Below are 12,764 nucleotides of genomic sequence, written 5' to 3' on the forward strand. Positions count from 1 at the left end.
TTCCTATCATCGTTGATTTGTTTTATTAGTTTTACGTGTGAAATCCGGAAGAATATATCCGTGTTTATTTTCTCAAGTTCAGTGTTGCAGTTTGAGATATAAGAAGTTGAGTAATTCGTGTGAAATCCGGAAGAATATACCCGTGTTTATTTTGGGTAAAAGTACCGCAGTGGAGTATGTAGTTGGGAATTCATGTCAACTGTGTGTTTATTGTCTTTGACACCGAGTGATTGTCGAAATCGGGAGATCTGTGTGGATTTTCGCGGATGCATCTAACCACCACGAGGGAGGAGTTCATCGAGGCCTACTCAACGTCGTCGTGGGTTGCGTCACGGTTGCTGTTTGTCATCTCGTTGAAGAGTGAGCATTCTGCAATTGGAATTCTTTTTCCTGATTCGTGAGTAGCCTACTCTGGTTTTGCATCAAAGAGCTCCAACTAGCGCGCCATCTGTGTACTGAAAATCCCAGCTGGGTAAATTTATTACATTGACATTTTATTTTATGGTGATTATTGGTTGTGACTTTGTGAATTGAATTATTTGGTCATTCAAAGAGGAAAAAAACAAAGACAACAGAGTACTGAGAATAATAAATGCATGTTTATTGATCTGCCATAATTTTGTGTGATTTCCTGTGGAAAGACTGTTTATTATTAATTATAATTTTTTTTCCTTTGAGAGATTTGTATTTAACAAATCTAAAGGTAAACACAATAGTGTTTTTTTTTATTATTATTTCCAAATAGAAAACACAAATCTGACACTATCAGGTGAAGATCTGAGATCTGGGTTATGTGTTGATACTGTAATTGAAGGGAAATGTGCCTCCACCGGGGTAGTGGATAAATTTAAGATCCCCTAGACAGATTCTTACATTGTGAGCCACAATATTCTACCCGGCAGGAGGGCTACATTTTGTGGGGGCTCGTCCGGGATAAGTCAGATTATTCAGATTGTGTTTCAGACACAGTGAACTGTGTTCTGTAAAAAAAAAAAAAAAAAAAAAAAAAAAATTTGTGAATTTTATTTTGGAAGTGATTTATTTGTATATTGTTTCTTTGAGAGTTCTGTGAAGAGAACTTTAATGCTTAACAGTCATAACCTGTTTTTTTGAGCACATACTGTTGAGGACACAGGTGAACAAAATGGAGGTTAGTGAGGTTATTGATTGGTGCAGAGAGAAAGGTGTTGAGTTGGACAGGGTTATCATTCTGAGCAACGTACCTGCAGATTGTGAAGACAGAGTAGTTTATGAAGTGCTGGATGCTGCTCTGGGAATGAGGAAATGCAAAGTACTTGATCGCCTCTTTGATAAGACTAAGCGACAGCAGTTTCTTCTGATTGAGACAGTTAGCAAGGTTTCTGAGATGTCTATACCTGCAGAGCTCGGAGGACCTGAAGTAGGTACCTGGTACACACAGGTTGTGCATGTTGCAGCTGAAGCACCTAAACACAGTAAGGAAGATGAGTTTCAGACTAAGTTGATGTCTTTTCTTCAAGCAGAGGGAAAGTCCCTATCTGACATTCCAAGTCTGGCTTCCTCTACACCTGTTCTTGATACTAAACTGGTTGATGCCATAAATTCCCTTGTTCAAACCTGTCATGTGGCGTCATCTGAGGAGAGAGCTGGATATAGGAAGCTGCGTCCATTCTCTGGGTTCATTCCCACTCCCCATGGAGAGGATGAGTATGAGGTATGGGTGGAGCAGACTACTCACATTCTGGAAGAGTGGCAGTGTTCCGATAATGTCAAGAAGCAGAGACTAGTAGAGTGTCTTAGAGGTCCTGCAGCGGACATTGTAAGGTTCGAGAAGACTGGTAACCCATCTGCTATCTTCAGTGACTACCTCAGTGCGTTAGAGTCAGCGTTTGGCACCACTGAGGATGCTGCAGATTTGATGCTAAAATTTAGGAGCACTTACCAGAGTGAAGGAGAGAAGCTCTCAGCTTACATAATGAGATTGGATAGGATGCTGCATAGTATGCTGAGGAAAAGAGGCATTGAGTTCCCTGCAATGAATCGTCTTCGAATGCAGCAAATAGTTAGAGGTGCTCTTTCAAGTGACCTGGTGGCAATGCGCTTGAGGATGACACATAAGCTGTGTGCCCCTCCTTCCTTCAATGAGCTAATGAAAGAGGTGCGAGAAGAAGAGAGTATGTTGAGACAAAGGAGCTCAGTGCATGCAAATGTTGCTGTGTCTGGGGTGCCCCCTGCAAAGAATGAGTCATCTGGTAACACCAATCTGGCCAATTCAGAAGTAGAAATGCTGAAGAGGGAGATTAGGGGGCTAAAGAACGAGGTGTCTCGCTTGTCAGCTGTGGCGAAAGAACCAGTGACTTTCGACCGTTCTGTTACACACAGTTTAGCTGCGATTGCAGAGAGCAAAACGCCAACCAGACCAGTGAACAAGGCTAACATCTTCTGTTACAGATGTGGAGAAGATGGGCATCTGAAACGTGACTGTACAAAGGAAGAGAATCTCAGGAGAGTAAACCAGCGGCTCATCAGAATGAGACAGCCGTCGGGAAATGCCTCCGGGGCTCAGTAGAGGAACGGCCTGAAGCTCCGGGGAAGACAAGTTCCACAAAGTGCAAAAGAGCAAGAGCTGAGCAAGTAGATCTTCCGAACGGGTTAGTGGGACCTAGCTCTGTCCTTCCCATCCAGGTGGAAGGTATCTACACTAAGGCTTTGCTGGATAGTGGATCGCAGGTCACGCTGTTGTACAGATCATTCTATGAGAAACACTTAAAGCATCTGCCATTGACACCAATTGAAAATTTGGAGATATGGGGATTAAGCTCGCAGAGATACCCCTATGATGGCTGCTTGTCTTTAAGGCTGGAGTTTCCAGGATCTGTGGCAGGAGTGGCGGAATCCATAGATGCACTTGTGTTGGTCTGTCCCGATCCTGTCATGAAAGGAGATGTCAACATTCTGGTGGGAACAAACACGGCTGTGGTAAAGAAGCTTGTAGACGTTTGTAAGACGAAGATGGGTAATGATTTCCTTCATAACCTGACTGTTCATCCTGAGATCAGAACTGCCTATGAACGGGTCCTTGCTGTTAACAAGTGTGATGTTGATGACTGTAGAGGGACAGTCTGGTTTCATCGCCTTAAGCCGTTGAAGTTGATTCCGGGAGAGAGTGTGAGGGTTTCTGGAATCCTGAAATACCCCGTCACATCATCTGCTAAAACCCTGTTAGTGGATCAGCCTGAGGAGTCCCGTTTTCCTGAGGAACTGCTAGTGAGAGCTGAGGTGCAGTCTGCTACTGCTGTCCAGTCAAAAAGAATAGGAGTCACTATTAGGAATGTCTCTTCTTGCCCAGTGACGATTAAGAGAGGAATGCCTATCGCCCATGTGTTTCCGGTTGATGTTGTGCCTACTGTCTCTAAACCCAGAGAGAGTAGTGGTCAAACCAAACTGACCAAGGATTCATTTAATTTTGGCGATACATTGGTTTCTGCAGAATGGAAACAACGGCTGGCCGAAAAGATGTTGGAGAGAAAGGATGTTTTCTCCTGCGATGAATTTGATGTGGGATGTTCAAAGAGTACTCAACATCACATCAGACTGACAGAGGATAAGCCTTTTCGTGAGAGGTCACGGCGGCTTGCACCAGCCGACATTGAGGATGTTAGGCAGCACTTGGAGAAGCTAAAAGAGGCTGGAATTATAGCAGACTCCAGAAGCCCCTACGCTTCACCGATCGTTGTAGTCCGGAAAAAGAATGGACAGATAAGGATGTGTGTGGACTACAGAACGTTGAATCGTCGCACAATTCCCGACCAATACACCGTTCCACGCATTGAAGATGCTCTTGCCTGCTTAAATGGAAGCCAGTGGTTCAGTGTATTGGACCTTAGGAGTGGATATTATCAGATCCCCCTGAGTGAGGACGACCAGGAAAAGACAGCTTTTATTTGCCCATTGGGGTTTTACCAATTCCAGCGGATGCCACAGGGGATTTGTGGAGCTCCCTCAACTTTCCAGCGAGTGATGGAAAAGACGGTGGGAGACATGAACCTGTTGGAAGTGTTGGTCTACTTGGATGACCTCATTATCTTTGGACGGACTTTGGAGGAGCATGAGGAGAGGCTGCTTAAGGTGTTGGACCGCTTGCAGAGCGAAGGGTTGAAGTTGTCCTTGGACAAGTGCACCTTTTGTCAGACTTCTGTCAGCTATGTGGGTCACATCGTGTCTCAAGATGGTGTCTCGACTGATCCCTCCAAAATTGAAGCTGTCCAGTCATGGCCCAGGCCCCAGAACGTGACAGAGCTACGTTCCTTCTTAGGTTTCTGTGGGTACTACAGGAGATTTGTCAAAGACTATTCAAGAGTGTCTTACCCACTAAACCAGTTGCTGCAGGGGTGTCTACCAGCTAAGACCTTGAAGAAGATTAAAGCTGGGGACAACACCGACAGAGTTGTGTACAAAGCCTCGGATCCATTTGGAAGTAGATGGACTGATGCTTGTGAAGCTGCTTTCAATGAGTTGAAGGTGAGACTTACCCAGGCTCCTGTGTTGGTCTTTGCTAATTCTCAGCTCCCGTACGTCTTACATGTTGATGCCGATGCTTTGTCTCGTCGTCCTCATAGGGGAGTGAAGGAGCAGGAGTGGACAAATATATCATCCTCTGGAGTGAGATCCCTGTGTAAGCTGCCAGTGCAAGACAAGTACAACTGTTTCACATCTGCCAGCAGGATTGTCACGTCATTGGGAGGATCTCCTAAATCAGTCCCCAGAGCTTACTGCAACTTAGCCACTCTGGATACTTCTATGATTCCAAAACTGAGTTCTGCAGATCTGTCACGTGCCCAGCAAGAGGATCCTTGTCTTGGAGAGATATGGAGAGCTCTTAAAGGAGGAGATCCATGCAAGGTCAAGAAGGAATCTCACAAGGATCTTCCCTTGATCATGAGAGAGTGGGAAAGATTAGAAATTGAGAATGGAGTGATGTCTCGATGCACTCAAGCTCCAGACAAACCCCGTCGTAAGCAATTGTGCTTGCCCAGAAAGTTCCATGAAGTAGTTCTCCGGTCGCTTCATGATGATTCTGGACACCTGGGATTTGACAAGACTTATGGCTTGGTAAGAGAGAGATTTTACTGGCCACGAATGAAGATGGAGGTGGAGAAGTACTGTCAAACATGTGCCAGATGTGTTCAGAGGAAGACCCTGCCAAAGAGAGTTGCGCCATTGTCACACTTATCCAGTGATGGACCTATGGATCTTGTGTGTATGGACTTTCTATCCATTGAGCCAGACTCCAAGAACATTGGAAATGTCTTAGTCATCACTGACCATTACACAAGGTATGCCCAAGCGTTTCCGACTAAGGACCAGAAGGCGTCCACAGTTGCAAAGGTCCTGTGGGAGAAATACTTCATTCACTATGGACTGCCTAGACGGATGCACTCGGACCAGGGACGGGATTTCGAGAGCAGGCTCATCCAGGAGTTGTTTGACTTGTTAGGAGTGGAGAAATCCCGGACAACACCATACCATCCCCAGGGTGATCCGCAACCCGAACGGTTCAACCGGACACTCTTGGATATGTTGGGGACCCTGGATCCAAAGCAGAAACCACAGTGGAGCCGTCACATTGGGCATCTTGTACATGTGTACAATAGCAGCCTGAATGAAGCCACAGGATACTCGCCTTACTTCCTTATGTTTGGAAGGGAAGCCAGATTGCCCATAGATCTGAGTTTTGGTGTGTCTAGTGATAGTACTTCCACTAAGTCTTACCAGCGTTTTGTCAAAATCATGCAGCAAGAGCTGAAGTCTGCATACGAGCTGGCGGAGGAAAAAGCTGGAAAGAAGAATGCAGGAAATAAGAGGAGATATGATCAGAAACTGCATTACTCTCACCTTGTTCCTGGAGATAGAGTACTGATCAGGAATCTTGGATTGCAAGGAAAGCACAAGTTGGCGGACAGATGGAGTGCTGAGCCCTACCTTGTCCAGAGCCAGATGCCTCACTTACCTGTGTTCCGTCTTAAGCCAGAGAGTGGAACTGGACCTGTCAAGATTCTGCATAGGAATCACATTCTTCCTGTTGGACAAGGGTTGAGACAGCAACAAGTTCCTGACCGTGTCCTGGAACCCAGGAAGAGAGTTCTGAGGAAAAGGAAGAATGCTGGACAGACACAAAGTCCAGCACAAGAAGGTGAGAATACATCTTTAAGACAGGAAACAGAAGCCAGAGTTGATCAGAATTCTGATGTGAGTTCAGAGAGTGAGGATGAAATGTATGGAGTGTGGTATCACGTACCTGAAAATCATCCTTTGACTACTAGGAGAAGAGACACTCCTCAGAATGATGCAGGGATTTCTGATAATGCTGTTTCAGAGACTGTTGAACAGAGTGTTTCTGAGAAATTTGAGCATTCTGGAGCCAGAGTTGAGATTCCTCAAAGAGTTGAGACAGATGAGTCTGTAGAGTCTGTTTCAAGACTGCTACCAGAAAGTGATTTTGATAACTTGCAAAGTGTGAGCCAATTGTCGGACATTGGTGATGATGTTGAAAGTGATGTGCAAGACTTTTCAAATGTGAATGAGGATGATGTAACTCAATGTATCTCTACTGAGGTAATTGAAGAGCAGAGAAGGTCTCAAAGAGAGAGAACTGTGCCTAAGAGGTTTACCTATGATACTCTTGGGAAGCCAAAATTTGAGCCTGCCATTGCTCAAACTAAAAGTGTAAGTCCTGTTAGATACTGTTCTACCATCTTTTTGTGGATGAATGTGCCTGCAAGAAGGTTAAGTACTTGTTCAGTTGATTTAACGACTAGACGCTAATTTGAGTAATTTGTTTCAGTGTAGACATGGGTCTATTGTGATATTATTTTGCTCATTCATTTGAAAAGTGGATAGGTGTCTAAAAATGTGAAAAGAGATAAGGTACTGAAATGTAAATTGTGTGATTTTCAGTTTTCCCTCGTTATGGGGACATAACGATTCTTGGTGGGGGGAGAATGTAGAGACCTGGATAAATGTTTGTGTTTCTAAACGTATAACTGTCGTTTTCTTTGAAAAGAGAATTTTATTATTTGTATCTTGGGTCTGAAAACATACACTCAAACAAAGTGTAGATCGACTTTGTTTTTTTTTTATGTTTAAATATGAGACATGTTTATAAAGTTTTTTTCAATATGTGTGTAAGGGAAAACAACTCATAAAATGGCTGCATTTTATTGAGTATTCTGAGAGAGTTTCAGTTGGACAATGAAAACGGTGGACTTTGACCCCTAAATCTCTCGCGAGGTTTTTTTTTTCTCTCTGGGAAGTTCGACACGAGGAAAGCTGACAGTGGTCGACGCTCACGCAGATTTTTGTTTTAGTGCTAGCTTGGTGACGAGAGTATAGTGTGAACTGAAAAATTCATGGATGAGTTTGCAGCTTGCCGCACGGAAAAGAAATGCGAGAGAGTTCGCTGAAAGACTGCATGCGCACTTCAGTTTCACGTGAGTAAAAGAGATAGAGGATATCTAGCACGAGGATCCCATGTGAGAAAATCTGTGTTTTTTTTCCTATCATCGTTGATTTGTTTTATTAGTTTTACGTGTGAAATCCGGAAGAATATATCCGTGTTTATTTTCTCAAGTTCAGTGTTGCAGTTTGAGATATAAGAAGTTGAGTAATTCGTGTGAAATCCGGAAGAATATACCCGTGTTTATTTTGGGTAAAAGTACCGCAGTGGAGTATGTAGTTGGGAATTCATGTCAACTGTGTGTTTATTGTCTTTGACACCGAGTGATTGTCGAAATCGGGAGATCTGTGTGGATTTTCGCGGATGCATCTAACCACCACGAGGGAGGAGTTCATCGAGGCCTACTCAACGTCGTCGTGGGTTGCGTCACGGTTGCTGTTTGTCATCTCGTTGAAGAGTGAGCATTCTGCAATTGGAATTCTTTTTCCTGATTCGTGAGTAGCCTACTCTGGTTTTGCATCAAAGAGCTCCAACTAGCGCGCCATCTGTGTACTGAAAATCCCAGCTGGGTAAATTTATTACATTGACATTTTATTTTATGGTGATTATTGGTTGTGACTTTGTGAATTGAATTATTTGGTCATTCAAAGAGGAAAAAAACAAAGACAACAGAGTACTGAGAATAATAAATGCATGTTTATTGATCTGCCATAATTTTGTGTGATTTCCTGTGGAAAGACTGTTTATTATTAATTATAATTTTTTTTCCTTTGAGAGATTTGTATTTAACAAATCTAAAGGTAAACACAATAGTGTTTTTTTTTATTATTATTTCCAAATAGAAAACACAAATCTGACACTATCAGGTGAAGATCTGAGATCTGGGTTATGTGTTGATACTGTAATTGAAGGGAAATGTGCCTCCACCGGGGTAGTGGATAAATTTAAGATCCCCTAGACAGATTCTTACATTGTGAGCCACAATATTCTACCCGGCAGGAGGGCTACATAACTTTGATCAAATATAGAGTTTTTATTGATTTTCAGTTTTATAAAACTATGGGAGATCTTTCAACTTTTGAATATGGTGCAGTCGCTTTGTGTGCAGTTTGTGGAGATGATTTGTTTTTTTCCTTTGTAATTTCATTAGGTATTAATATCCTCTGTGTTAACTTGTTGAATGTATAATATAGATAGTTTATTGTGAAGAGATGCTGTTAAAATTTGTAAATAAAGTTTTTTCAAAATTCAACTCAATTCTGTCTTACACACACACACACACACACACACACACACACACACACACACACACACACACACACACACACACACACACACACACACACACACACACACACACACACACACACACAGCCTATGATTGCTGACACACACACACACACACACAATGCCTATGATTGCTGACACACACAACTGAGGTGCGTCTGGATCTCGATCTCTCTCCTCAGCTGATGCTCGACTCCCTCCTTCTCCACACACACACACACACACACACACACACACCTGAGGTGCGACTGGATCTCAATCTCTCTCCTCCGCTGATGCTCCACTCCCTCCACACACACACACACACACACACACACACCTGAGGTGCGACTGGATCTCGATCTCTCTCCTCAGCTGATGCTCCACTCCCTCCTCCACACACACACACACACACACACACACACCTGAGGTGCGACTGGATCTCGATCTCTCTCCTCAGCTGATGCTCGACTCCCTCCTCCACACACACACACACACACACACACACCTGAGGTGCGACTGGATCTCGATCTCTCTCCTCAGCTGATGCTCGACTCCCTCCTCCACACACACACACACACACACACACACCTGAGGTGCGTCTGGATCTCGATCTCTCTCCTCAGCTGATGCTCGACTCCCTCCTTCTCCACACACACACACACACACACACACACACACACACCTGAGGTGCGACTGGATCTCAATCTCTCTCCTCCGCTGATGCTCCACTCCCTCCACACACACACACACACACACACACACACACCTGAGGTGCGACTGGATCTCGATCTCTCTCCTCAGCTGATGCTCGACTCCCTCCTCCACACACACACACACACACACACACACCTGAGGTGCGACTGGATCTCGATCTCTCTCCTCAGCTGATGCTCGACTCCCTCCTTCTCCACACACACACACACACACACACACACACACACACACACACACACACACCTGAGGTGCGACTGGATCTCGATCTCTCTCCTCAGCTGGTGCTCGACTCCCTCCTTCTACACACACACACACACACACCTGAGGTGCGACTGGATCTCGATCTCTCTCAGCTGATGCTCCACTCCCTCCTCCTCCACACACACACACACACACACACACCTGAGGTGCGACTGGATCTCGATCTCTCTCAGCTGATGCTCGACTCCCTCCTCCTCCACACACACACACACACACACACACCTGAGGTGCGACTGGATCTCGATCTCTCTCCTCAGCTGATGCTCGACTCCCTCCTCCACACACACACACACACACACACACACACACACACACACACCTGAGGTGCGACTGGATCTCGATCTCTCTCCTCAGCTGGTGCTCGACTCCCTCCTTCTACACACACACACACACACACACACACACACACACACCTGAGGTGCGACTGGATCTCGATCTCTCTCAGCTGATGCTCGACTCCCTTCTCCACACACACACACACACACACACACACACCTGAGGTGCGACTGGATCTCGATCTCTCTCAGCTGATGCTCGACTCCCTCCTCCACACACACACACACACACACACACACACACGCACACACACACACACACACCTGAGGTGCGACTGGATCTCGATCTCTCTCAGCTGATGCTCGACTCCCTCCTCCACACACACACACACACACACACCTGATGTGCGACTGGATCTCGATCTCTCTCAGCTGATGCTCGACTCCCTCCTCCACACACACACACACACACACACCTGAGGTGCGACTGGATCTCGATCTCTCTCAGCTGATGCTCGACTCCCTCCTCCACACACACACACACACACACACACACACCTGAGGTGCGACTGGATCTCGATCTCTCTCCTCAGCTGATGCTCGACTCCCTCCTCCACACACACACACACACACACACACACACACACACGCACACACCTGATGTGCGACTGGATCTCGATCTCTCTCAGCTGATGCTCGACTCCCTCCTTCTCCACACACACACACACACCTGAGGTGCGACTGGATCTCGATCTCTCTCCTCAGCTGATGCTCGACTCCCTCCTCCACACACACACACACACACACACACACACACACACACACACACACACACACACACACACACACACACACACACACACACACACACTGTACTAAAATGAGGGCCAGTAATTAATGTTCACAATCATTAATATGTTTACAGTTGCTAAATTCATATAGTTCTTTGTATGTGTGATAGTTTATTCCCTGTTGTTATTCATTCAGGCAGTAAGTCACTCGTCTATTGTAAGGACCCGACGCCGACGGTGCTTAGGACCCTGATGCTGACGCGATTTAGTGGGAAGTACGAGCGCTATTGTTATTATAAGCGCAGAGCGGACCTGACGCGATGATAACACCAGTTCATCCCAAGGGGGTAATCCATCGACCGGAAGTTGAAGCCGGCCGGGTGCCGCCATGTTGTAGCAGAACTTCACTTGCGTTAGCATTTCCATTGAATCCCATTCATTTTGGCGTCACTTTGACAGCGAATAACTTTACATCTGAGGCGTTTAAAGACTCCATTTGTCCATTATTTATTTCTAAAGAAACACGACCATGTATAAAGGGCTCCATTACCTTCTATGTAACATTATGGCCCCGTAGAAACAGATTTAGTAAAAATAGGCTAACGATTGCGTCATAACCACTCGACTCTCTGTCGCGCTGTACAGAAGTTACCGTACAGACAGGAGGAGAAGCTCGCAGGCGATCGGGGGGACGTCCCGTCAAGGGAGAAGCCCCCAGATAATGAGTCCATAAAAGCAACGGAATACTTACTCCTGCTCACTCACGCCAAAGAACTCTTTGCTCAAGTTCCCCGTCTCTGCAAGATTAACGTTGGCCATTTTCACGCACAGCTACTAGAAGAGTAACGTCTGTCAGACAGGTTGCTCACGTCATCAAGCTTAGTTTGAGTCGGTTTGAGTCTGCGTGTCAGGAACGGAAGTGCTCAAAAATCGCTACAAATGGGCTTCAACTGTCTCAACTGAGTTCCAATGAGATGCTCTGTCCACTTCTTATACTGTCTATGGTTCATCCCCGATTTAATAATGACTAATCACATGTGTGCGTGCATCAAAGAGTAAGTTAATCTTGCATCATTATACCGTGTTTTTACACTGTGAGAGTGCGTAAATTTGTCGTTAAAGATGTGATTATCACATAGGCTATGCAGTAGCACACGCGTCTGTAAGCTAATCATATTGTACGATCGCTGAATAGACATATTTCCAGTGTTAATGTCATACGAAATACGGATTGTATTCATTTGCATATTGATGTTTATCATTGTGTATATTTATACTTTCTTTATTGTTGTTTCTCTTTCTAGAACCACACTTAATTAAATTATGTTCATGTTTGAAATGGGTGGTCTGTGAGTGGTGTGTGCATCTGGCTCCTCCTAAACGGACATCCTTTATTGTTCTGATCGGACAATCTTTGGTGGTTGCCACCGGGTATTAATTAGCCCTAAGAGCATAATTATTCTTTAATTCTTTATATGGTCCTTCAAGCCGGATTGGGCAACTTCTGAATTAACATACATAGTGAGGAGAATAGTGATGCTACAGTTCGCTCCTGTCGCCGAACGCAAATGCCAAAGTACCTCGACGACTATGAGGTGAATTATGTGCCAGAGCACCGATCATCGCACACACCCTCAGACCACTCCAACGAAGGAGAACAGCTAATAGGGGCTACAGGAGGTCCATTACAACCTCGCAACACCCTTGTTACTGACATTGATCATGTTTCTGCCAACGAGGGAAATCCACACTTCTCTCCTGAAGTACTGCAGATGCGGCTGAAGAATCTGGAAGAGGAGAACCGTAAACTCAGACATGACCTCAGAGAGCACTCCGCAGCTCACTCTCCAAGACCAGTGTCTCCATCTCAACTATTTCTTTTGCCCAGACACTCAACGTGTAATAGGGAGGAACGAGTCTCTACTTCACTGTCACGCTCCAGAGTAACGTCAACAAGAGATCAAAGAGATCAACGTTATGAGAGAGATAAGTCAGTGAAACACAGTGAGGATAAGTTGC

At 45.1% G+C, this 12,764-nt stretch overlaps 1 protein-coding gene across 1 annotated transcript; it reads left to right on the forward strand.

Moving 5' to 3' along the window:
• Nucleotides 1–1,144: 1,144 nt before the first annotated feature.
• On the forward strand, nucleotides 1,145–2,548 carry LOC130073407 (paraneoplastic antigen Ma1 homolog). Its single transcript, XM_056238804.1, has one exon. It carries the CDS (start codon nucleotides 1,145–1,147, stop codon nucleotides 2,546–2,548), a length of 1,404 nt encoding a protein of 467 aa, XP_056094779.1.
• Nucleotides 2,549–12,764: the final 10,216 nt, after the last annotated feature.

Source organism: Rhinichthys klamathensis, unplaced genomic scaffold, assembly GCF_029890125.1.
Source record: "Rhinichthys klamathensis goyatoka isolate OS25496 unplaced genomic scaffold, OSU_Roscu_1.1 h1tg000545l_1, whole genome shotgun sequence".
NCBI lineage: Eukaryota > Metazoa > Chordata > Actinopteri > Cypriniformes > Leuciscidae > Rhinichthys > Rhinichthys klamathensis.

What these genes read in the sequence shown, in the direction of transcription:
- LOC130073407 (XM_056238804.1), top strand. Translation starts at nt 1,145, where the DNA reads ATGGAGGTTAGTGAGGTTATTGATTGGTGCAGAGAGAAAGGTGTTGAG.